Below are 22,485 nucleotides of genomic sequence, written 5' to 3' on the forward strand. Positions count from 1 at the left end.
GATACAAAATTGTCCTTCATATTTATTGGGCAAGAACATTCCTGTACCTCATTATCTGTCCTTGCAAGTTAACAGCAATCTTGCAAGTAACCTGCAATCAATTTTTCAAGTAACAGTAATCTCATCTGACCGATGTGTAAACAAAGCCAAATGAATAACCTGAGGTAACTCTGCTAGTTAGTGGCAGGCCAGCAATTCAAACTCAGGTCTTCCTACTCTCATGCAGCATCTCACACAAATACATAGCATTGTATTTTTTTCACAGAAACATTTCAAATGCTTAATCCATCCACTTTTAAAAATAAAGAATAAAAAAATATGTATCCAATATACAAAATGCAAGTAGACTTCAGTTTCATATAAGGGACATTTGTTTTTTTTGAACAAGTTGTGCAAAATTTGTCATAATTATAATTTTACACTGGTTTATGTGATTAATTGATTACTGTCTGTCTCCCCCACTCGACCCAAATGGACCATGTCCATATTTATCTAACAATGTAGTAGGTAATCAATAGGTACTTAATGAATGAATGCATAATCCACTGGTGTTGATTACAGCTGGAAGGGAGGTCATGGTACTAGGCGAATTTAGCCTTTGGTTTAGGCAGGAGCAGAAATGCTAGTGGTATCTTACACAAAAACACTGAAGATGGAAGAAAAAGTACTTTGTAGTTGCTGGAGAGGATGAATTTGCTTATATTGGACTTAGTGATTTAAGCTCAAGGACAGGGCTGATCTAAGCAGAGCAAGCACAGTTGCTAAATAGTTGTTTACAAGTTAGTGAAAGTCAAGAGATTGTATCTGTTCTACAAAAAAAGAACACAGGGAAGTTTCTTAATGTGTGATCCCCAGCATATCCACATCAGACTATCTGGCCAGTTTAATAACACAGATTCCTGGACCCAAACCTTCAGAATCCTCAGAGGAGGGGTGTCAAAAATTCTGCATTTTTAACAAACTCCTTAGGTAATTCTCACCTCCAAAATTTAAGACTGGCTGGGGTGATACAAGGCTTCCCTGATAGCTCAGATGGTAAAGAATCTGCCTGCAATGCATGAGACCCCAGTTCAATTCCTGGGTTGGGAAGATTCACTGGAGAAGGGATAGGCTACACACGCCAGTATTCTTTGGCTTCCCTTGTGGCTCAGCTGGTAAAGAATCTGCCTGCAACGTGGGAGACCTGGGTTCAACCCAGGTGGCACTAGTGGTAAAGAACCTGCCTGCCAGTACAGAAGACATAAAAGACGCAGGTTCAATCCCTGGGTTGGGAAGAGCCCCTGGAGAACGAAATGGCAATCCACTCCAGTATTCCTGCCTGGAGAATCTCATGGAACAGAGAAGGCTGGTGGGCTACAGTCCACAGGGTTGCAAAGAGCTGGACATGACTGAAGCAACTTAGCACACACACAGGCTTATAGAACAGTAGACCAGGGGAAGGTATAGGATTCTGTCTAGGCAGAAGCCTGCATTTAAAAAGAGAAGAAGGGAAACCTACAAGAGACTGAAATAACAGCCAGAAAGCCAGAGTCAGAGTCCTTGCTACAAGACAAAGAAGGTGAACGTTTCAGAACAAGTAAATGGCCTAAAGAGTCAAATGTAACAAAGATGTAAAGAATGAAGACAGAAAAGTCATGAAGATGGGATCCAGATTTTTCTAGACCAGGACCTGTCTTTTAAGACTCAACTCAAAACATTTACTCTGCAGGGATGTATTTCCTGCTCCACTGGACAGAGTCCATAAATCTTGGAGGTATGTAATTCTATTGTGGCATTTCACCTACAGACAGAAAGAAATTCTGTCTTTCTCATTAGATTGAGAATTCCTTGAAGGCAGGAGCTGTGTCTTATTCCTTTTCAAACATGCAATGTCTGGCATAATACCTGGCATATAGAAAATATCTGCAAATGCTTGCTGAATGAGTGATGGGAGAGCAATTTGAGGGAAATAACACAGTCTACCAGTGAAGGTAGAGTCTGGCAGTGAAGGTAAATGAGAGCAGGGCAATTGATGCTGCTGAAGCAGAAAATAAGTAGGGAATCAGTTCCTCCAGAGTACAGAAACAATGTGATTAAACCTACAGCTTTAACTTTAAAAAGAAGGAAGGACGATTCTCTCTCTACATCTTGAAGGAAGCCAGAGAGGATGGGTGTACAAGATAAAGCAGCGTAGCTCAGATGGCCCTACACTAAATAAGTCAGGAAGTTAAAGACTTTGCTGAGAATCAGGCACAAAAAACCAGACTAGAGCCTGAAGAAAAAGTGAAAGGAAAAGAAAGAATATTGGGTGGGAGTGTGCTGGTGAATCAGTAAGAGATGAAGAGATCTGATGTTCCATTCTCAGGCATTGTTAAGAGCAAGTTATCACCATCTGACTCCTTTCTGTAGCCTTTGAAGTAACAGGCTGCATCTATCAGTCAGACTAACTGGAACTAGTTACCAGATCTGGGACCTGAAACTAACTGGGGTCACTGATGTCTTCTCCTGAACTCTCCTTGCACTTCCTTTCCACTGTAAAGGCACTTGCTATAGTCTATCCCCTATCGCAGCTATTCATCTTAACCTTGTTACACTGTAAAGAGTTGAGGGCAAAGACTCTGTCTTATTCACAGTTGCGTTGTGCCTTAGCATAGTACTTTGTACATAATAGAGGATGTCTGTACCAGGCACACACCTAATATAGCATATTTCACATCATAATATTTTTGTTTGCTTGTCTGTCTCCCTTTTTAGACCATGAGTTCAAGGTCAGGGATTGAGTTGATCTATGTCTCTTCTTGTGTTTGGAACTTAGTAGCTGTGCAGATGTTTACTCAATCAAATTGTGTTAGAAGGAATGCATGGATGAGAGAATTAATAAAAGAGAGCAAAATATAGGGATTTGTGAGGAAATCTAAAATTATGACATACTGCACAGGCACTACATTTTGTCACTTACACAATCATCAGTCTCATCCTCACATCAGTAAGTGTGTGAAGTTGGTGGAAAATGATGCTAGGGGTTGGGGTAGGGGAGAACCTGTTTTCAAACACACTGTAAATATTTGGAATACACATTCTGGATCTTATGAAAATCTCTAGTCTCTCCCTTTCAAGGGTACAGGGCCTGGATGAAAGGGCAAAGGGTCCTGCTTTGCCTACCCTTATTGGGTACATGTTCAGAAGGTAAAGAATCCGTCTGCAACACAGGAAACACGGGTTCAATTCCTGGGTCAGGAAGATCCTCTGGAGAAGAAAATGGCAACCCGCTCCTGTGTTCTTGCCTGTAAAATCCCACGGACAGAGGAGCCTGACAGGCGTAAGTCCATGCAATCCCAAAGAGTCGGACAGAACTGGGCGACTAACACTTTCAAACGGGATACAGTGTTATATCAAACGCGGTTCCTGTTTTCTTGAGGATTACAATCTAATGTTGCCATTGAGGTCGGATTAAAAAAATGGTGGAACAGCATTGAAATGGTAGCGGATCAAAACAATGGAAATCCACTGCTCTCCTCTTTATTTTTTAGACGGGAAAAATAGCTACTTGAAGGACATCTTTAAATCGGTTTATTAGGGCTTTTTGTTGTTGTTCTTTTAAACCACTAGTTAGCAGTCTGTGAGCCCAGGAGAAAAATAACAAAAGCTGACCCTTAATGGCGTACTATGTGCGTAAGCATCATTCTATGTGATTTACAAATATCAATCCATTTCTCTTAACAACCCTATGAGATGGACACCGCTGTGATCTCCATTTTCGATATCTCGAAACTGAGGGACACAGGTAACACAACGTGCTCAAGGTCATTGAACTAGAAGTGGGGGGAGCTGAGATTCAAACTCACGCAGTCTGGCGTCATACATTAAAGAGGAAAGTGCTCAGTTTAGGTGTTGGGTTTACCTGTGCGAATTATGAAGAAAATCACTTATCTTTTCTGATTGTGAAAATCTCATAACTTATACAGGGCCTGGTATACGTCAGGAACGCTAATACACGGTTTACTGGCATTATCTCATTTCTACCTCACAATAAACCCGTGAGCTACTATTTTTATCCCCATTTTAAAGATACACACAAATTTAAGGCACAGAGGTGAAACATGATTCACCCACAGACTGAAATCAAGGCAGACTGACTCCACTACCAGCTTCTCAGTTCTTCCTGGCAGTAAAACGAGAGAATGGAGGGCCTGAAAGAGATGCCACGAGAGTACAATGAAATAATGGATGTGAAAAGGCCTCAGTGAACAAGTGCAAGGGATAAGGCCTACCCACTTGAATCACTGTTGAAAACTGGTTACCCAGGGCCCCTGGTCAACGGTTTCTAGTCCCAGCCCAGTCCCTTCTCCGCCCAACCCACAGCGATATCTTGGAATCTCTTTCTCCATCTCCTAGGATTCTGCCCCCAAACACTTGGCTAAGCGGTGGACCGGAGAATAGAAGGTACGCGCGCGAGCAGGAGGTGGGGCCTGCTGCCCGGATCCATCCTGGGGGCGGCTTCTACACATGCGTCCTGGCTGGGCGGCTTCAGCTGTCCCCTCTGCGGCCAATCAGGGCCCGCGGCGCGCTCGAGACGTATTAACGCTCAGTGTGTCGTTGCGTGCGAGGGGGGCGACGTAAGGGCGCTCCGCGAGCCCGTCTCTCCTCGAATGAAAGGAAACAACCTCCGGCGACAGAGCCCCGCTCCCAGGCGCTGCCGGAGAACCGAGATCGACTTCTTTCTCTTTCCCCTTATTGGCGCTTCTCCCCTTCCCTTCGCCTCCGGGCCCCGCCGGTGAGTCCCCACGGTACCCTGGGGCCCCCCATTCTCTGCCCAGCGGGGAAAGACAAGGAGGATGGCGGTGGCCAGGCCGCCGCCCCTGCCCGTTGTTAAGGGGGACTCTTGGTGGTCTCGCTTTATTGTCAGGGACCCCAGAAGCGCCACTTATTGAAGGCGCTTGGCAAAGAGGCTGCTGAGAAAAGTGCTTCGGCGGAGCGGAGGGAGACGTTAGGCTTAAGCCTAGACTTCGGGGGAGGGGGCGCGACATTTAAGGAGGACAAAATACAGGGAATTTTTAGTCTTTCCCATCGCTTAGGACATATTTTGGGAGGAGGGGGACTCGCAGTTTGGGAAGAGTGAGAGGAAAAATTGTTAGGATGACAAGAAGGTTAGCCTTTCGGAATGAGGAAAAACTCCGGGGTGGGGGAATTGGAGGTGAAACTGAGATACGAAACGAAGACTATTAGAGGGCGAACTCCTGGGGGGAGGAGGGTTCAAGAAAGTGGTAGGGTGATCTTTTCCTGGATCCAGGAGGATTGGAAAAGGACAATTAGGGGACCCTGACTTCACGACCGAAAGGAACCTGCTAAAGTGTTTTAAGTGGGAGATAGTTTTGCGAGTTTATCTAGCGCTTGATTAGAGGGAGATCTTGGAGTCTAGTTTGTATTGAGGAATAAATAACGGAGAGGAATCCGGTACGTTCTGTGTACCGTCCTTTATTATATGGACGAGCAGCTCGGCATTCTTTTGAAATTTCTTCGTTTCGATATTCTGCGTGGAAGTTGAAAAATCCTTTATTTTTGAAATGCCTTTTCTTTTCATCGGCTTACTACGTAATATCAGGTCTTCTTCATACAGTTCAAATTCTTTCTCTACCCTTGGGTTTGAAACAACTGGAAAATTCCTTCAGTTTCCTTTTGAATAACCGCAAAAACAGTGCGAAGCGTGTAACAATATCGTGCAATCAAATTCAGGTGCCCTTCCGGTTCGTCTCTTACTCGTTAATTTCTCTCCAGTGTAACTGATAGAAATACTGCTTCTTGGATCATGTTTATATATATTTTGATCTGTGTATTTCAACTTGCTTGCGTGTGGAATTGTTTGATCTTCCGGAACTGCAGTTTTTGTTTTGTTTTTCTATGAAAATGGTCTTTCAGATACCAGACATTGAATGAGCTCTCGAGTTGGTTCTTGAAGGCTCTCCTTGATGTTTCAGGTTATTGCCACCTTGGTGTTTTACAGCATCTTGGAAAATCAGAAATGCACTGATTGCTTCAGCCTAACTAAACAGGCTTTTCTATTTTTTCAGACAATGTTTCTCAGGCTGGTATCTTTGCCTATTTATTTCTGCTTTATAACAGTATTCATAATGCTGTATTTCTTTTAAGGAAAAGGTTTCATTGTTGGGCGAAAGCATCAAAGTTTGATCTCTGCAAGCCTGGAAAAACCTTTTAGACTAGAACTAAAATGCCATGTATTGTATGGATCATTATGAACTTAATATTGGTCCTTGGAATGCCCTTTTTCTTCTTAAGTAGAAACCACAAATGTGGCAGCATTAGATAAAAATCTATATTTTTATGATAAAGACATTTTTTGCTGGGAGTCATTGTTTCCATGATGTTCTCCACTTCATGTTTTACAAGGAGGTTGTAAAAAAAATTAGCAAGATATGCACAGATGCATTATTTGAATTTTAGTGGAAAAATCCATCTAGTCATTGCACGTTGGGGAAAGTTTTTAATTGGTTTGGTGCACTTTTGTGTGCGTTTCTGTTCACTTAACAGATTATATTTAAACTGATTATAGAAAAGATACACTAGAATATTTTTGAATGCAAAATAAAGTGTACCTTTTTTTCTCTTTTAGATTTTAGGGTCTTTGATATCTAGTAAAGTAGATATCAAAATTAGGATGAGACATTTATCTGTTTATAAACAGAAAGAGGTAGAATTCAATATGGGTGGAATTTTGGGGACACCATTTTCAGAATTAATTTTAAGAATAAAGAGTAATTTTCTAATCTAGGAATTTATCTTAAGCTGATTTTATAGCTTATGCTGGGGTGTACAGAAATTACACATTAAGATGTCTGTATAGATTGGATTCGTAGTGGTGCCATCCTTTCAACTAGCTAAGGATGACCGGAAAAAATGCTGAATACATTACAGTGCTTTCAGAGTGTTTACTGTTCATTGCACAGTAGTAAAGAAAGCTAATTTAGAACTCCAAGTAGCAAATTCTGGTGCTATTTATGAATTTTGGTGTTTTGCATATTTAATTCTAAAGATGTTGGCAGCTATATTCTTGATAAAGCAACTGAACACATATTTGCCTGAGCAAATGCAAACACACTTCCCCTTTTGTTTCTTTTGTTTCTGTTATGTTCTTTTTTTTTTCTTTAATCCTAAAAGTATTTGCTGCCTGTTTTCAATCAGTTTCACAGTTTATAGCCAGTGCTGTGAATACAGTACTGTTGTAAAGTATCCGATGCCATTTGAAAGAGGGAGGTATTTAAAATTGTTGATAGCATTAAGAGTTTGTTAAACCCATCAATGCAGAGACTGTCAGGGCCTGTGAAGTTTCGTTACACCGAAAAACCTAGATATAAATTGATGAGAAGACCAGTTTCTTTGTGACTTTATGTTCAGTTTTCAGTATTTGTGTTTTTATATTGTGAAGCACTGCCTGGTTTGCAGCTACCACCTTGCTGGCATCCAGCTGCTGCTGCTCTTGGTGAACAAGCGCTCCTCAGAAAGCCAGTGTGTAGTGTTAGTGAGTCCATATTTTCAGCATTTTATGAAAAGGTTCAAATATATGAAAGAATGGAAAGAATTTAGTAAGTTCTAAGATAAAAAATTGAGATTTTATTGATTGAAATGTGTGTTATGGTAACCTAGGTCCTGAACTACTTAGTTCTTTTGATTTGGGAAAACGGCACAATTCAAATAACTGATTTTACATTTGTTTTTGTTCTTCTGAAGAATCCATGTTGAGACTGATGATCTAAATCTGAAACCTTTCATGTTAGAACTTTTCTTCCCTTTTTTTGTTTGACTATACTACCTATAATTATAATTTTGACTAAATTGAAGGCTCATTCAGAAAAATTTCCCGTCCTTTATACAGTATTACTAATTTTAGTATGAAAGTTACTGCATATAGAACACCACTGTCAGTTTGTAACTTTAATAAGCAGACTTTTGGAGTAAATCTCAGAGTCAGATAACATAGTTGTTTTTATAAATGATTGGTTCTTAAAGTCTATGTTTTTTAATAGACTGCTGTAAAACTTAAGTTTTCCTTTACTTGCAAAAGGAATACAGTAGCAAAAACTAATAAAGATATATAAATGATTTTTTTAAACTTGAAAAGAACTCAAATTTTAAAAATAAGTGTTCCAAAGTCATGGTTATATAAAATTTATTTCTCATTTGTTGGATTATCAATATGTGAACTTTACAGAATTGTGCAATTAAAGAGTTCTGTTCACTCTGGACATTGTGTAGTTCTCAGTGGTTTTTGCTCTGCTCTTAGATATATAATTCTTTGTCTTTTTGAAGGGGCACCTTGGTATACATGAAAAATGTTTTTCATTAATTATGTCAGCAGATGACTATTTTAGCAGATGACTATTTTAATTTCACACATTGTTCATGTTTTATTTATCCATGCAGAAGTAGTTCTAATTATTTCACATGTCCCTTAATTTGAGAGCAGTTTGATTTTTCCCAGTTACTTCATTAATTTATCTTTATGCATAGATAGTACACTTTGTAAAATTACAGAGGTTTCAGTGTTCATTTGTCTGTACTAAGTAGCTATTTTTAATTATACATATTAAAACCTAGGTCAAATATTAAACAATTTACATGAATGTATAAATTGATTTTTAAAACCAATTAACCATTTTGTTGCCCTTCTTATCCTCTGTAGCTTTTCTTGAGGCATAAAGTGGCATTCTAAAGGCAATTTAAAAATCATGTCAAGCTCTGTTGAACAGAAAAAAGGGCCTACAAGACAGCGCAAGTGTGGCTTTTGTAAGTCAAATAGAGACAAGGAATGTGGACAGTTACTAATATCTGAAAACCAGAAGGTGGCAGCACACCATAAGTGTATGGTAAGTATGCCCGCAGCAGCCGAGAGACCTGAAGCGGAGAATCTTAACCATGAATAGTCCTGAATACTAAACAAAACAACACCAAAACCAGTTAAACGGCTAAGAAGTGCTTCCTCGCTAATGTTGTGTCATTTTTACTTTACTATTTCCTTTGAAATTTAGCATCTTATTCACTATAAATTACGTTTCACTGTAATTTCTTTTTATATGAACCTTAATTTCTTTTAAATGTAATTTATAGCTCTTCTCATCCGCTTTGGTATCATCACACTCTGATAACGAAAGTCTTGGTGGATTTTCTATTGAAGATGTCCAAAAGGAAATTAAAAGAGGCACAAAGCTGGTAAGTTGCTATTTCTGCCTCTTGAGAATAAAACTTATTTTAAGCTCATTAAGGAGGAAATTGCTTATTTTAAAGTGTATTGCCTTATTAACTGAGTGTAATTTTTTAAAAATTGCAGTCTTATTTTTTCCCCCAAATCAGCAGATTGCAAGGCTAGTTTTGTCTGCCAGTGAACAAAAAAGGAGTAAATTAATATGTATATTTATCTTTTTTTTTTCCCCCCAAAAGTATTAAAATCTTCTTGGGGGCTGTGTTGACTTAGAAACAAGCAGTTTGCTTAATTTGAATTTTTTATGTTAAAGTCATCATTCAAGTTTTTTTTTATTCTGAAATGTTTTTACTTTCCATGATAAAGTAATTGTTATCATTACAAATGAAGATGACAGAACTGTTTCAACAAGAAAATGTTAGCAGTGTCTGAACACCATATTTACTGTGATTCAGTTATACAACACAGTATTTATGACTTTGGATAACTTTTGGTGAATTTTACAGTTTTTCCGAAACTTCACCAGTGTAATGTTCCTGCAGTTGTCTTCACTACCAAGTAACCAGTTTGGCAAGATACTGTATTGTTCTGGTGGAAAAGTAGTATTGTCTCAGGTGGTATTTGATGCGTTATAGTTTACATTGAGACAATTTCTTCTTATTTGGTTATTTTTCTCTTCTAAGCTCTTTATTGAATCTGTAAATGTACCTTCAATAGCTTCACTATCAAGTGTTTCATTATTTTATAGATGGGTTTGGCAGGACATGTAGACACTGAGTAATCTCATACTTTATAAAGAATCTTGATGGGAAGGAGGGCTATCATTTTGATATTGGGAATAATCTATTTTGAAAAGTAGTCAGTTTTCTATAGTTTAAAAATAAAAGCAGTATGAAGAAGTTCAAAGAGAACATTTGAGATTTGTTCTTAGGATAAATAGTCTTAAACTCTAGAGTCACTATAGGCAGAAATGGGAATTTAGAGGTCAGACATTTTTGTTGTTGTTGTTGCAATGAGACCTTAACCATGACAATGTTTATCTTTCCCATCCCCCAAACTGCAGATAACAATAGAATGCCCCATTTAAAAAAATGTGATCTTTTTATCATTTGGTGGTTTTAGATTTCGTCATGTTACTGTGCTTGCTGAGTTTTGAGAACCGGAGCAGTGTTTTTATTTCCTAGTCCTTAAAAACCAATTTGGATATGAAGAAAGAGTACTATTTATTTGAAACTAGTTGTACTGTAACCCTTATCACCCATTGTTTTTTCCTTGGCATGATGAATATTCATAGAAAATGTGTCTACACCCTGACTTGTTAGCATTGTTGTTATTCTATGTGGCTGCTCTAGTCAGAACAGGAGCAGTTTGGTCCCTGATGTTACTGTGTTACTAACAAATGCGATGCCTATTTTTATAAGAAGCAGTAACATACATCTATCACTATTGCTAAATTCAGTGGAGATTTAATTTATTTAAATTAGATAAAATTTCCCCTTTGTGCAGAAAGCATCAGAACTTTGTACAAATTTCACTATTATAAATTGTCTTGATTAATTTTTAATGGCGAGATGTAGGGAGTTAATTTTTTTGCCCTAGTGAGTTATGCATAACTAAGCTTATTCCTTGATCTAGGGAGTAGAACAGAACTGGAGGTTAAGACCACAAGCTATAGTAACAGACGGGGATTTGAATCCTAGCTCTCTTACTGACTAGCTGGGTGACCCTGCACAAGTTCTTTACTCCTCTATGCCATGTTTTCTTCACCTGCCTAAAGGAGATAACGATAGTCCCTGCCTCCCAGGGATATTGTGAGGATTAAAAAGAAACTGTAGAGGACCTAGCATGGTGCCTGGCACATAGTTAACACTTGAAAAATGGCAGCCCTGTTGTAGTTATTGTTCATAAGTAATAATAAGACCCTGCTAACATTGTTGTAGGCTAATGAAAAGCCTACTGGGTTGAGAATTCATGAGGCCTGTTTTGTTAATAGCTGCCACTGATACATGATGTAACTTTAGACAAGTCATTACCTTATTTGTATTTTTACCAGCAGTATAAATGGATAATGCTGTATCACTGCTTGCTACACAGTGATGTTGCATAACTAAACGTGCTATAAAAGATGTAAAGAGTTTTACCTTAGGGAAGGATTTTTTTTTTCTTTTCTTTTTCGACATTCCCCGACCAGGGATTGAACCCACTCCCTTGGCAGTGATATAGCGGAGTCGTAGCCACTGGACTGCCAGGGATGTTCCTTAGGAAAGGTGTTTTGCAGCCAAAATTTTGGGGCTGTGAGCATCCAGCCTTGAGTAATAGTGGCAGAAGGAGAGAATTTTTGAGCCAGGTGTATAATTTTGCTCCCTTTCCTTCTCTCAAAATGTCAGAATTTAAATAATTTACATAAGGCCTAGGACTAGAGTAGCATTTATATGTTAAATTTTGAAATAATTTTTAAGTCTCCGTTTTACCCTTAGTTTTGGCCCTTCCATTAAATCATTTTTACATGAAATATTGTCAAGTAACCAAAATTCCAGATTTTGGTTTTCTTCTTTACTTTTCCCTGTGTAATCTAAGCAATTAAAAGGGCATAAATCAGAAAGCAAGAGAAAAAGTGAAGCGTTTCATTTAAGTAGGTAAACTGTATGAAAACTAGATAATCAGCTTCCCTAATTGACTTTTTGGGCTTCCCTGGTGGCTCAGATGGTAAAGAATCCACCTGCCATATGGCAGAATCCCCTGGAGGAAGGCATGGCAACCCACTCCAGTATTCTTGATTGGAGAATTCCTGTGGACAGAGGAGTCTGGTGGACTACAGTCCATGGGATCACGAGGAGTTGGACACAACTGAGCAACTAAGCACAATTCACTTTTTAAGGCGTTTTATCTTGTGAGTCTGTTTGCCCTGGCTCTTGTTCATCTCGATTTCTAGGTGAGAAGTGGGTCAATATCCATTGAAAATAATGAGAAGCAAGAGTGCTGGTCCATAGGTGCTTTTAAGGGAGGTTCCAGTCTGTATCTTGTGCTTGCCCCAAAGGAAACCATAAAGAGAAGAGGCTGGGGTGTAAGGTGTAAATATATAGGTGGCCAGGTGCATCAGAGTCTTGAGAGGATGGGAAGCCACAAAAAAGAAGGGGGTACAGGTGGCTAGTTTCTGTGTTCTTGCTGCCATAGTCCACTTTCCAAGATGATCACGTCAGCTACAAGAATTGAAGAGAAAAGCCATTCTGCATGAACATGTTTATCATTTTTACATCAAGACATTTGCTAGCATATAAGGTTTTTATAATTTGAAAGTCTTTTTGCAATTAAGACAATTTTTTTTTTCCAGAATGGTTTCTAGTTCCTGTTGAATCCATATGTGGAGATACAACATCTGTACCATTTACTCTTATTCTCCAGCTATCTAGCCAAGAAATGCAAATTTCCAAGTAAAATTATGAGTTATTGTTGCTGTTTTTGTTTTGTTTAAGGAGACACTTGGGAGAAACATTGAAGAACATACTCTTGATGAATGGAGCTAGGCGGTGAGATCATTAAGAGTATCTATGCGGGAATTCCTTGGCAGCCCAGGGATCAGAACTCACTTTCACTGCTGGGCCCAGATTCAAGCCCTGGTCAGGGAACTAAAATCCGCCCCCCCCCCCATCAAAAAAAAGATATCTACATCAAATAATGAACTGTTTTAATTGGTACCTGTGTCAAATATATCAAGAACTCTTAAGACCGAAAGCGGTTAAGAAGCCATTTAGTTCACTTTCCTTCCCCTTAGGCAAGATTATCTACAACCCATATAACAAATTTTTTTGGGTCTATCTTATGTTTAAATATATTAAGAAATTGTGATTCTACCCAAGCAAGCTGAAACAGGACCAATATTATATAACACTCTTCACAATTGAGAAATTCATCCTTCTATATAAATCAACTATCTCATTTAATTTAGAGTCATTTATTCTAGGTCTGTCTCTTTCCATTAAGGGAAGTATTTTTTTTTTTCTTGTGTTAAGAATGAAAAGTCCTTCATATACTTGATGACTATCCTCAGATCATTCCTAAACTTTCTCCTTTTTAAAGTAAATTTTTCTCACGTCTTGAGAAATCCTCTGAACATTTTTCCTGTTTTCTTCTTCAGTAGCAGAGATAGCTAACATTTATTGAACATTTAGTATGTACTAGGGACTGGGCTAAGTACTTTAAATACATGATCCTTTTTAATCCTCACAGTCATATTGTGAGATAGGAAGGTATTTATTTTCACTTTACAGATTAGGAAGCTGAGGCTCAGAGAAGTAACCTGACTATGATCATATAGCTGGTAAGTGGCAGAGCTAGAATTTGAATCCAGGGCCAGTTAACTCCAAAGCCAGAAATCTTAATCACTAGGCTATGCTAGACTGTTTTTAAGCTCCCTAACCCAAAATCACATTTTAAAATTAAAACTTAATAGTTTTCTAATAAAGATGGAAATAATACTGAATTTAGGACATTATCAGGCTGCTATTAATATAGTCTGTTAATAGCATTGTTAGTTTTTAGAACAAAAATCCTACCTACATACTATCTAAGAATATTCTGAGTCTCTGTTACTTGCAAGATATTTTTAGTAGCCTCTGAAAATAAAAAGACCAATTCTACAATTCTACATATTGACTTTGTTATTTACTCTCTACCAGTTGAGTGCTTGGCACCCCAGCGAAACAGGATATCTGGTTTTGAGAGATCATAATCTAGATATGATCTGCAGTATGACAATTTATAGATATACCTTTTTATTTTGTGTGGGAGGAGTCATGCCAATTTAAGTAGCTAAGACTATATCCCAGAGATGGTAAGATTTAAAAGGGAAAAAAAGTATGAGTCCATGAAATAGGTTAACTGTATGAGAATGGGCCACTGAGACTGGCAGTAATAGATTAGAATTGAGAAAGGTGGGATGATTGCAGGGTCTTTAAACGTTAGATAGGAATTTCAACTCAGGTAAGAAGGGAAGGGAAGGGCAAAGCAGGATTTTTCAGGAGACAAGTGATACACATTGTGGAAAATGAAATACAATAATGGCAGCATACTTGTCTGCTGTACCTAGATGTCCTGCAGGCATCTTAAACTCAACCTGTCTGTTCCACTGTTCATCGTCTCCTTGCCCTGAAACCCGATTCTCTTTCTGAATCCTTTACCTTCCTCCTTCCATATCACTCACATCGATTCTATTTCTGGGATGTCTCAGCCTTCTTTCTTATTGCGACCCTATATCCAGTCTTTCTCTTTCCATCCTTCCAGCATACTGCTGGTAATTACTTGATCTCTACCTTTATAACCTAATATCACTCACTCCCTGACTCCAAACCTTTACTGATTCCTTTCTGCCTATAGAGTATCTACCCTTCAGAAGGCATAACCTAACCCACCATTTTCATTGTTTATCTCATCCTCTATCTCATTCTAGCTGTTTCCTGAATATCCTCCACTTGTCCCCCACTGCTGTGCATGTACTGACATTATTCAGCTCCTAGCTGCCTCTCAGAACTCCGGTTTTTGAGTCCAACTCAACCTTTGTCTTTGACATAGGGTTTAACACCCTGCATTGTATTTGTTACAGGTGCGCAAGCCTTTCTTCTCCACTGTGTTATGAGCTCTGGGAGAGCAGAGACTATTCTTTTTGCCCAGCATAGGATTAAGTGGGGGTGGGGGCGGGGGAATGCATGGAAAACACTTAGCACGGTGCTTGACATCTCATTTGTGCTCAATTGTACTCTATTAAGTGGGCACTCCTTAATTGTTGGCTGAATTTGAAGGAGGGAAGGGCTTCAATGGGACATAGTGTGAAGCTTTAATAATGGGCTAGGTGTAAATTGACCATGGAGATAAGAGTATAGGCATAAAATTCCTCTGTTTTGGTTAATCAGTGTTTGAGTGTTGTTTGCAATTCTAGCAGTTTAAAGAGGAATGAGAGAAATCTAGAAGGAAAGATCAGGTTGCTTATTTGTTCAGGATGGTGAAGAGCTGTGTATGCCTCAAACAAGGACGTTTCCATGTTTCTTCAACCTTCATTCTCCCAGTAGGGTGTTAAATTTTTGTTGTTTTCCTTAGGCATTGTATTCATCAAGGCCTCTATCCAGAGTCTAGAAATCATCTGTCTGTCAATTTATCAGATACTTAATTGAGCACCTACTTTGTACCAAGCACAATGTTAGACACTTTGTATGCGATCATGAATAAATGTACTTTAGCCTTAGAATGTAAAGAATGCCACAGGGGATCTGGGAGAGCAGACCATAATTAATTCTACCTGAGAAATCAGAAGACTTCAGAGAGAGTGACATTTGAAGTGTGTTCCACTGGGAAAGTGATACTGTAGAACTCAAAGAGGGATGAGTTTCAAGGAGGAGGAAGTACTTTTAACAAGTATAGAGTAGTAAATGCCAGTGCTATTTTTTAAATTTATTTTTTTAATTGAAAGAAAATTGCTTTACAATGTTGTGTTGGTTTCTGCCATACAACAATGCAAATCTGCCATAATTATACATAGATCACCTCCAGTGCTATTTAGAGTATGTGGCTTATTTGGCATTCAGTAAGGGTAAAATGAAGCACCCAAAGTGTATAGAATGTTACCACTGCTTACTACATACAAAGAAGCACAAAATGCCCATGGACTTAATGGTGCTACTAAATCCTTAGATCAGGGATACTTAACCAGCAATCAGAAAGAAGGGTGGGTGGGTTGAAAAAGGTTCCCAAATGATTTTTGATGAGCACTCAGTTATGGATCATTGCCTTAGGACAGGGGTTGGCGCACTTTGTATAAAGGATTAGATACTTAATATTTAAGGTTTTGCCAGCCATATTGTTTCAGTTGCAGTTATAGACAGTACCCAAAGAAGTGAGTGTGACTGTGTTCCAGTAAAACTTTCTTTGTGAAAACAGGTGATGGGCCAAATTGGGCTTGCCTTAGAGTATTTTTGGGGGTAAACAGGTAAATTTTTTCCCAGAAAGTTTCCCTGGCTTCATTGTCATCTGTGTAACTAAGTGTACATGCAGCATGAAGGTATTCATATAACTGTAAATTGTTTTCAAAGCTCAGATTATGGCATGCAGATGAAATGTGTACAGATATTTTACCTGTCATTTATAAAAAGAAAAATAACTTTGTTTTACTTTGGAGGTGACTAAAAAGAATAAATGTGAGGCCAAAGAGAAACTTCAAGTCTAATGATGGAGAAAATCAGGTCTTTGGCTATTACTGAATAAATTAATCTTTTAAAAATTCAAATTTTTTTCTCCTTTGCTTTCATTTAATACTTCTTTGCAGTTGAGAATACTGTAAATTTATGTCATTATGTAATTACTTGTGGTAATGGAAGATAACCCAACCAATAATATAAAATAATCTATGTCTGATTTGGAGGGGATGTCTTGGTACTTATTTGAGCATGGATTTTTGGTGTTCACAGATTAAGTATAGCAAGCAGTATGTACCCTCAGCCTGTAAGACCTACATCTTAGAAGAGCTTAAACATAAAGATCTGAGCTCCGAAAAACTCTGAATCTGAATCTTTCAGATAAGTAAAACAAATTTCAAAAGCTCCAATAAGAGAATTTCTATTCCTCATAATCTTGCAGGAAGGGGGACCCCTTCCAGGGCCCGAAACTGGGCTCTTCTCGGAAATGAATTGTCCGAGGAGACACATGTGCTGACAAAGCAAGAGATTTTATTGGGAAAGGGCACCCGGGTGGAGAGCAGTCGGGTAAAGGAACCCAGGAGAATTGCTCTGCTCTGTGGCTCGCAATCTCGAAGTCTCGGGTTTTATGGTGATGGGATTAGTTTCCAGGTGGTCTTTGGTCAGTCATTCTAATTCGCAGTCTTTCCTTGGTGGCACACGCGTCGCTCAGCCAAGATAGATGCTAGCTAGAGGGATTCTGGGAAGTGGATGGACACGTGGTGTCTCCTTTTGACTTTTCCCGAACTCTTCCTGTTGGTGGTGGCTTATTAGTTCCGTGTTCCTTATCAGGATCTCCTGTCATAAAACAACTCATGCAAATGGTTACTATGGTGCCTGGCCAGGGTGGGCAGTTTCAATCAGTGTGCTTCCCCTAATAATAATGATTCATAAAGTTGGATGGAGTTGGAGTATGTGATATTGAGAGCAAGGTCAGGAGACTAGGTTAAGTAAGAGCTTGATAGGCTTACTTATTATTAGTTCCTTGCCCTCTGATTTCTAAAAGACTTCTGAAATTATTTATTCAGTAACTGCTTAGATTTAGTCTGTCACTCTAATAAAGTACTTTTCAGTGGCCCTGTTTTTTAGAAGCACTTGGAGAATTTAAGGTCCTAATCTATCAAGTCATTTTTTAAATGACTTAGACAACTTTAAGAGTTCAGTTTTGCTTTCTAGCTTTCCATTTAGACCTAATTATTTTATTATTAATAACTAGAGGTATTGTTTTCTGTTATTTAAGAAAATACAAAGTGACAAACACCAGTGTAAGGTAAACTGCTCTCACTTAATTTTTTGTCTCATCTCTCCTGTGAAAATATCTTAGGTACTCTAGTCCCAACTCCAAGCGCTTTTGGTCCTTTTTTTCCTTACAGACTTTTCTTTTGGAAATCTCTTGCATTCTCTGTACATTTGTAGCAGTTTTCTTGGAACAAATGTCTTGAGAGTAGTAAGTACCTGGCTGTGAGAATTTATACCTGTACACTTGTGGTCAGCTACTGACGTACATAGTAGATACACAGCAATTGAGCTGGGCAAACTAAGTCGTAGAACTTTTCTTCAAGAGCCATTTCTTTCTACCTGTCCTAGAAGTTGGTGTCTCATTTATTTTGCCTTGTCTCTGTCTGTGGTCTTAATTGAGTTTTTCCCTGAGTTTCCCCCATAGCTGCTAACAAAGCAGTATTTGTCCTTTTATTACTTAAGACTTCTTCCTTCTGTAGAGTGAATTTCAGGCTCCTGCAGGACTTTGGCTAAGTCATAGTCCTTTCAGTTCTGTTCATCTACTCTCATGCTTGACTTCGTTCCTCTTTTGTTTGTGGATTAGCTCCTTGAGACTCTGCTTGTATGGCCCAACTTAATATAGTATAGCTTCCCAGAGAGTAGAACCTAGGTTACCAGGGGCTGGAGGAGTCAGGGAAATGGGAGATGTTTGTCAAAAGTTTCAAAGTTGCACTTACATAGGATGAATAAGTCTAGAGATCTGTTGTACAACATGATGACCATAGTTAATGATACTCTGTGGTATCCTGAAAATTTGCTGACAGTAGACTTCTGGGGCTTATACCAATGCACCAAAAAATGGCAACTATATTGGAGAGATGGTTATGTTAATTAGCTCAATTATAGTAATTATTTCACTCTGTATATATACATTAAAGCATGCTATATATCCTAAATATATGTAATTTTTATTAAAAAAATTATAAAAAGATACCATGTTATGCAAACATCTGTTGAGTCTTGTTTTCTAATCTCCCTATTTTGGAAGACAAATTGTTGAATTTGTTAGGTCTACTAGATAGCAAACTGAATAGAGGGATAAAAGTAAAAGAAAAATCATTAACAACAAAGAAATTTTCACCTCTATTTAAAGAACTTGAAATCAGGGTTAGGCAGGATAGGCTGAGAATTGACATTATGCCTATCCTGAAGACAGGAAGTTGGCCTTCAACAGAATATTTGATAGGTGTATTTGATATGTGGGAAAAGACCTTTTTTCAAGGAGGAAGTAGTCCACCGTTGTCCTTGAAAAATGTGTTCCCATCAGGTTAACTTTCATTTCTCCACATTTGAGAGAACTCTGACTGCAGTGCAAGCATGATGTTAAATGGCAGGTTAACACTTTTCTGATGAGGGCCCAATAGAGCCTATAACTGATTGAAGGGCAAATAAATGTTTTGTGTAAAGAGGAATACAGGATAACATCACTCTGGTCCAACCAGCTAGTGCCTTGCTGTGTAGGGGTTATTTTCCTATTATTCAACTTTTTTTTTTCCAGAAGTCCTCTTTATTTTATTTTCCACAATATTTTTTAAAAGAAAAGTATGCTAGCCACCTATCTAGTTTCTTAACTTTAATTGGGATTTTTATGTCTTTAATTGTCTTTTTATCTCTTCCTTATTCTCTCTGCTCATTCTCTGCCCCTTCAATTGGATTGTTCTCGATTTTACCTTTTCAAATCAGACTTTTTAGACATACTTGAAGATAAGTAGTCAAGTTAAAAACATGAATGAGAAAAAATATGGTATATGATATTAAAATTTTCAGTAACATAGTAAGCTTAAAATCAAAATGTTTATTGAGTATTACATGGTAGTCACAGTGTGTATCTTTCAAAAAAACTTGGTCTAGAAGCAATCAGTGGATAAAATCTGTACATTTCCAAAGATAATTAGTCATACAAAGAAGTAAAATGGTAACAGCCAAAATGAATAGTCTATCTTAAGTCCCATAGGAGTTCAAGTATTATTTCAGGGGTTGCAATATAGCAATGATATCTTGAACGTAACAGTAGTGTCCCCATTCTGTATTCACAGGTACATAAGCATATTTAGTTTTATTATGGATAATAATTTCGGTATTTTCTTTGTACCTTCCCAGAATGTATTTACAAGCAGAAATATCTGCTGGTATATGAATGCTGCATAAAATCTTATAAATTCTTCTTTTTCCTATAAATTCTAATTAAGAAAAATTCCTACTCCTAACCTTGAGAAGAATCTTCCTCTCTGAAAACATTTTTATTGGTATATCTTCCTCTTTCCTTTCTTCCTTGAGATAACTGACAAAATAAAAATGAGAATAAGCTTTGTCTCACTCAAAAAATTTATTTGTCCTGAGTTGCTGTAGTTAACTGGTTATCCTTTGGGCAGATTTGAATTTACAACCAACCAAAACACATTTTGATATATTTTGGTATTTGGTTTCCTTCTCATTCTCAATAAACTGAGAGATGGGGATTGAAATTATTTGCTGGAGTATTCCCAATGGTTTTAAAATAATTTTTCATATATAAAAGTAATTTCTCCATTGTAGAAAAATCAGAAAATATAGGAAATTGTGAGACAGAAAACCAATTAGAGATAGCCACTCAGCATTTCACTATGTTTACTTTCAGCTATTTTCAAAGAATAAAGTTATAAACATAATTGGGGTCATAATTTGCATACCTAACTTTGTGTCCTGTTTTTTCACTTAATATTATGCATAAACCTTTTCCCATGCCATTAAAATGTTTTTGAAAAGAGTAAAGAACATTCCTACATATGGTTGTACTATAACTTAATTTAAACATGTTTCAATGGCTGTTTTCCACAGGTGGTTTTACATTTGGAATTATTCTAACTAATTCTCCAGTGAATGTGATTGCATATAAATTAGGTCTGATTTGTTTTGTAGACTAGGTTAATAGAAAATTATCGGATCAGAGAGTATATAAACTTTTAATAAGCTCTGTGATAAATAACGCAAATTGCTGTCCAGAGAGTATACCAATTTCCAGCAGTATCTGGAAGTGCCCATCTCACTCTATGTGTGCCAGTGCTGAGCTGGTACAGGATTTTTAACAATACCTCTCCTTGTATTTTTGCTTGCTCATTGCATTCGATATTTTCAAAATGTACCTGAGCAAACCCATTTTCAATGTAATTTCGAGATGAGCTACTTGCAGTACAGTTCTTAATGTAGTGGTAATGTTCAATTTATTAAGTTAAAAACCAAATGACTAATATGTATAGAATTACAGAGAAAAATACTTTCACATAAGCATTGCAATACTGTAATGGTGTCTACACTTGGTTGGTATGAATGATTTTTTAATTTTCTTTGTGCTCTTCTGTGTTTTCTGCAATTTCTATAATAAGTCTATGTTTTTTTAATTAGAAGTATAATTTACTAAAATAATAGAACCTCATAAGTAAGCTGAGTACGAATGTTCCATGTCCTTAACAATTTATAAGCCACCCAAAAGGATTTAACAACTTTCCTTGCTTGATAATTTGGCACAGTGTTTCTTTTTACAGTTATTGCTTTGAAGTTTCTGTATTTATTTAAGGAAGTGGTGTATTTCTTTAGCATTAATAATGGGCACTGGCCCTCGTGTTTTCTGGGAAGTACCTGTATTGAGAATGTTTCTGTTTCTGACTTATATAGGAGTCTTTTTTAAATGATAGCTTGAATGAAAGGTTGAGTGTTTGACTTGCTTAGAGAAATAGAAGGTATTTTATTAGAATTTACATTAGCCTCTTGGTACACCAAAATTACTTAGGGGCCAAGTAAAGAGGAATGAGAACAGTTCCCAATGAGGCATCCCTACCAAGAAACAAGTGAACAGTTTTTAAGATTTGCCTTCCTGTGAATTTATTTTGGCATGGCATTTATAGCTTAGGAGAGAGCCTCATTAAAAGTCCACTCATAATGGGCTTCCCTTGTAGCTCAGTTGGTAAAGAACCTGCCTGCAGTGCAGGAGACCTGGGTTTGATTCCTGGGTGGGGAAGATCCCCTGGAGAAGGAAGTGGCAACCCACTCCAGTATTCTTGCCTGGAGAATCCCATGGAGAGAGGAGCCTGCCAGGCTACAGTCTACGGGGTCGCAAGAGTTGGACACGACTTAGCAACTAAACCACCACCATAGTACAGTATACTATGATATGTTAATCAAAACCACTAACAGTCATCGTTATGTACTTTTCTTAAAGAATTTTTTTCTAAATTTAGATATGAGCTAGTTAAACGATATGAATTATCCAGTAAAGTTAGAGGTAAATTGTATTAAAGTATGTTGTGAGAGGTAAGTAACAGATTAAATTAAAATAGATGAGCATGTTTTCACAATCAGTTTGACATCACAGAATATTTTTAGGGCTCGAGGGATTTAAAAATCTACCTAATTCTTTTATCTTCTTTCCCTCCCTCACTTGAAATTGATTTTACCAGGTTCCCAAATAGTATGTGAGATTTCTTTTCTAAAAATTCTCACTGATAAGTGGAAATGTGAAGGACAGTTTTTTCTGGTATGAGCCATTTTCCCCAGTTACTCATTTCCAGGAAGATCTGGATTGTGAAAAGGTCTACAGTTTACATTCCTGCAACATTTCAGATTTTCTCTTGACCACAATAAAACAATAGACATCAATAATATTCCATTAATTTTGTCATTGTTTAACATGGGAAAAAATATTCCCAGTAGAATTTTATTTGAATTATTTCTAGGTGAGAAAAATAAGAAAAATAACAATATTAGTTATAGAACTTTTCAATAACCAGTTTCTTTTCCTTGACAGAGATTTGCTATGCCTCT

At 37.6% G+C, this 22,485-nt stretch overlaps 1 protein-coding gene across 1 annotated transcript in view; it reads left to right on the forward strand.

The window, feature by feature from the left end:
* Positions 1 to 4,640: 4,640 nt before the first annotated feature.
* The window catches only part of PHF6 (PHD finger protein 6), a 44,677-nt gene continuing 26,832 nt past the window's right edge, over positions 4,641 to 22,485 (forward strand). The window contains exons 1-3 of the mRNA XM_068962813.1: positions 4,641 to 4,753; positions 8,675 to 8,858; positions 9,100 to 9,201. Of these exons, the coding sequence (XP_068818914.1) occupies positions 8,721 to 8,858; positions 9,100 to 9,201 (240 nt within the window). The 5' untranslated portion in view covers positions 4,641 to 4,753; positions 8,675 to 8,720. The remainder of the gene's footprint in view (positions 4,754 to 8,674; positions 8,859 to 9,099; positions 9,202 to 22,485) is intronic.

This window comes from Capricornis sumatraensis, chromosome X (genome assembly GCF_032405125.1).
Source record: "Capricornis sumatraensis isolate serow.1 chromosome X, serow.2, whole genome shotgun sequence".
Lineage (NCBI taxonomy): Eukaryota > Metazoa > Chordata > Mammalia > Artiodactyla > Bovidae > Capricornis > Capricornis sumatraensis.